At 54.1% G+C, this 4,133-nt stretch overlaps 1 protein-coding gene across 1 annotated transcript in view; it reads left to right on the top strand.

Moving 5' to 3' along the window:
* The first annotated feature begins 2,593 nt into the window (after positions 1-2,593).
* The window catches only part of LOC108803481 (T-cell leukemia homeobox protein 2-like), a 13,051-nt gene continuing 11,511 nt past the window's right edge, over positions 2,594-4,133 (top strand). Inside the window, exon 1 of the mRNA XM_018575323.1 lies at positions 2,594-2,993. Coding sequence (XP_018430825.1) covers positions 2,603-2,993 — 391 coding nt within the window. The 5' untranslated portion in view covers positions 2,594-2,602. The remainder of the gene's footprint in view (positions 2,994-4,133) is intronic.

The raw sequence follows: 4,133 nt of genomic DNA, 5'->3' as shown, positions 1-4,133 counted from the left end.
CCTTCTACACTGCACCCCAACCCAACCTGAGCCTTCTACACTGCACCCCAACCCAGCCTGAACCTTCTACACTGCACCCCGACCCAACCTGAACCTTCTACACTGCACCCCAACCCAACCTGAGCCTTCTACACTGCACCCCAACCCAGCCTGAACCTTCTACACTGCACCCCAACCCTACCTGAACCTTCTACACTGCACCCCAACACAGTTAGTACTTCATACACTGCACCCCGACCCAACCTGAGCCTTCTACACTGCACCCCAACCCAACCCTAACCTTCTACACTGCACCCCAACACAACCTGAGCCTTCTACACTGCACCCCGACCCAACCTCAGCCTTCTACACTGCACCCCAACCCAACCTCAACCTTCTACACTGCACCCCGACCCAACCTCAGCCTTCTACACTGCACCCCGACCCAACCTCAGCCTTCTACACTGCACCCCGACCCAACCTGAGCCTTCTACATTACACCCCAACACAACGTATACATTCTATACCACACCCCACAAATAACCAGTACCTTCTCCACTGCACACCGACCACAACTAGTGCACTCTACATTGTACCTCCCTGGCCCAACTACTAGCACCCCAACATAACTACACTGCACCCCAACATACCAAGTACACACCACAACCCAACACAAGAAGTGCCTTCTACAGGAAACCCTAGACTGCACCCCAACAAAGCTAATACATGTTGCACAGCAATTCCTTCTAAAACTAGTGTCTCCATTACTGCACGGCAACTGACCCTACACACTCTCCTCTGCACCCCAATAGCACCAGATTGCTCCAACACTGATATGCAAAGCACCCCAATACCACAAATGCCCCTTAACTGTATCTCAGTGTGAATGAAATTATCAGTACTGCACCCCAATAAATGTAATATCTACTGCACCCCAACCTAACTAGTATCCTCAGCACTGTACCCCAACCTAACTAGTATCCTCAGCACTGTACCCCAACCTAACTAGTATCCTCAGCACTGTACCCCAACTTAACTAGTGTCCTCAGCACTGCACCCCAACCTAACTAGTATCCTCAGCACTGTACCCCAACCTAACTAGTGTCCTCAGCACTGCACCCCAACCTAGTGTCCTCAGCACTGTACCCCAACCTAGTGTCCTCAGCACTGTACCCCAACCTAACTAGTGTCCTCAGCACTGTACCCCAACCTAACTAGTGTCCTCAGCACTGTACCCCAACCTAGTGTCCTCAGCACTGTACCCCAACCTAGTGTCCTCAGCACTGTACCCCAACCTAGTGTCCTCAGCACTGTACCCCAACCTAGTGTCCTCAGCACTGTACCCCAACCTAGTGTGCTCAGCACTGTACCCCAACCTAGTGTCCTCAGCACTGTACCCCAACCTAACTAGTGTCCTCAGCACTGTACCCCAACCTAGTGTCCTCAGCACTGTACCCCAACCTAGTGTCCTCAGCACTGTACCCCAACCTATTATCTTTTGCACTGGAACCCATTTATATACCTCCTATGACTACACCATTCTAAACCTTCTGTCTTCATGCGACATGTTCACAAATTGAGGGGTCTCTGCACTGTCTCCCCCAAATAGTCCAATGTTCCCTCTTCTCGCACCAGATACATTGACTGTCTACACCCCGATACACTATTCATCTGTGCCCCCCTAATTCTGAGATCAGAACAATGGGCTCCGTCCTCTCTCCTTCCCTTCCATCTAATTATCCAGTCTGCAGTACCTGCTCCTAAGTAGCTGGGTACCCCTAAAAAGTGTGACCTTCACCCTGAAACCAGTTGTCCTCCCTGCACTGCACCCCAAGATAACGAGTCCTCTCTGCTCTGCACCCCAAGATAACAAGTCCTCTCTGCACTGCACCACAAGATAACTAGTCCTCTCTGCTCTGCACCCCAAGATAACTAGTCCTCTCTGCACTGCACCCCAAGATAACAAGTCCTCTCTGCACTGCACCACAAGATAACTAGTCCTCTCTGCTCTGCACCCCAAGATAATTGTCCTCTCTGCACTGCACCCCAAGATAACGAGTCCTCTCTATACTGCACCCCAAGAAAATTGTCCTCTCTGCACTGCACCCCAAGATAATTGACCTCTCTGCACTGCACCACAAGATAACTAGTCCTCTCTGCTCTGCACCCCAAGATAACTAGTCCTTTCTGCATGGCACTCCAAGATAATTGTCCTCTCTGCACTGCACCCCAAGATAACGAGTCCTCTCTGCTCTGCACCCCAAGATAACAAGTCCTCTCTGCACTGCACCCCAAGATAACAAGTCCTCTCTGCACGGCACCCCAAGATAATTGTCCTCTCTGCACTCCAAGATAATTGTCCTCTCTGCACCCCAAGATAACTAGTCCTCTCTGCACCCCAAGATAACTGAATCTGCACTGCACCCCAAGATAAGACGTACTGTCCATACCACATCCACATACGTGCTTTGGGTCCCGGCTCTCTGACAAAGAACATTCACTGCTCACGCCATCTCCAGACCAACACTCTCCCTTCCCTACCTTCCTCATACCACACCCAGACATTTCTGACCCGAGCCCCCCCAATAATCCCCCCCAACGTCTGCTCTGCACCCCATGACTAATGGATCACCTGGAGATGGCTCAGGACACGAGCACCCACCATGAACCCATCAGCTTTGGCATTGATCAGATCCTGAACAGCCCGGAGCAGACTGTAGGGTTCTCGTATTCCCGGGCCGGGGAGCAGGAACAACATGGACCCAATGCCTACTGCGCCATGTACAGCCCGGGCAGCTCTTCCTACAGCCTCAACATGAGGATGGACGTCAGCATGAACGTCAACGTCCGACCGGCGGGGGTCATAAGAGTCCCGGCTCACAGGCCTCTTCCGCAGGTGGGACCGAGCCAAGGGGCATCAGCGCTGTCCGGTATCGGGGGGATGAGTGGCCTACCGGGGCTCGCCTTCCCCTGGATGGAGAGCAGCAGAAGGATGGCCAAGAACCACATCACAGGTGAGGAGAACCATGGAGAAGGAGAGGGGGGATGGGGGGCATTTCCTGGGGGTACTAAGTACCTGAATCTACCCAAAGATGGGAGAAGATAGAACTGATATTTACGGTCCACAATCAGGTTTGTTCGGTTGAGCGCAATTAGAGTATTGTATGAACTACAGCCGGTGACTACTATGTAATGGGGCCACGGACTCTGCATTTCCACGCACTCTCCCTGGAAGGTGCTGCTCCTCCGGGCCCCTCTTCCACCCTCAGAGATAAGAAGCAGAAGCTCTGAGAGAGTCCGGCCAGGAGGACCAGTTCTCCGGGCCCCTCTTCCACCCTCAGAGATAAGAAGCAGGAGCTCTGAGAGAGTCCGGCCAGGAGGACCAGTTCTCCGGGCCCCTCTTCCATCCTCCGATACCCTCAGAGATAAGAAGCAGAAGCTCTGAGAGAGTCCGGCCAGGGCCAGTTCTCCGGGCCCCTCTTCCATCCTCAGAGAAAAGAAGCAGACGTTCTGAGATAGTCCGGCCAGGACCAGTTCTCCGGGCCCCTCTTCCACCCTCAGAGATAAGAAGCAGAAGCTCTGAGAGAGTCCGGCCAGGGCCAGTTCTCCGGGCCCCTCTTCCACCCTCAGAGATAAGAAGCAGAAGCTCTGAGAGAGTCCGGCCAGGGCCAGTTCTCCGGGCCCCTCTTCCACCCTCAGAGATAAGAAGCAGGAGCTCTGAGACAGTCTGGCCAGGGCCAGTTCTCCGGGCCCCTCTTCCACCCTCAGAGATAAGAAGCAGGAGCTCTGAGACAGTCTGGCCAGGGCCAGTTCTCCGGGCCCCTCTTCCACCCTCAGATATAAGAAGCCGAAGCTCTGAGAGAGGCCGGCCGGCCAGGAGGACCAGTTGTCCGGGCCCCTCTTCCACCCTTAGAGATAAGAAGCAGAAGCTCTGAGAGAGGCCGGCCGGCCAGGAGGACCAGTTGTCCGGGCCCCTCTTCCACCCTTAGAGATAAGAAGCAGAAGCTCTGAGAGAGGCCGGCCAGGAGGACCAGTTCTCCGGGCCCCTCTTCCACCCTTAGAGATAAGAAGCAGAAGCTCTGAGAGAGTCCGGCCAGGGCCAGTTCTCCGGGCCCCTCTTCCACCCTCAGAGATAAGAAGCAGACGCTCTGAGA

The sequence above is a fragment of the Nanorana parkeri genome, unplaced genomic scaffold (assembly GCF_000935625.1).
Source record: "Nanorana parkeri isolate BGI_ZX_2015 unplaced genomic scaffold, ASM93562v1 scaffold3787, whole genome shotgun sequence".
Lineage (NCBI taxonomy): Eukaryota > Metazoa > Chordata > Amphibia > Anura > Dicroglossidae > Nanorana > Nanorana parkeri.
This window is presented reverse-complemented; position numbering and strand designations above follow the sequence as displayed.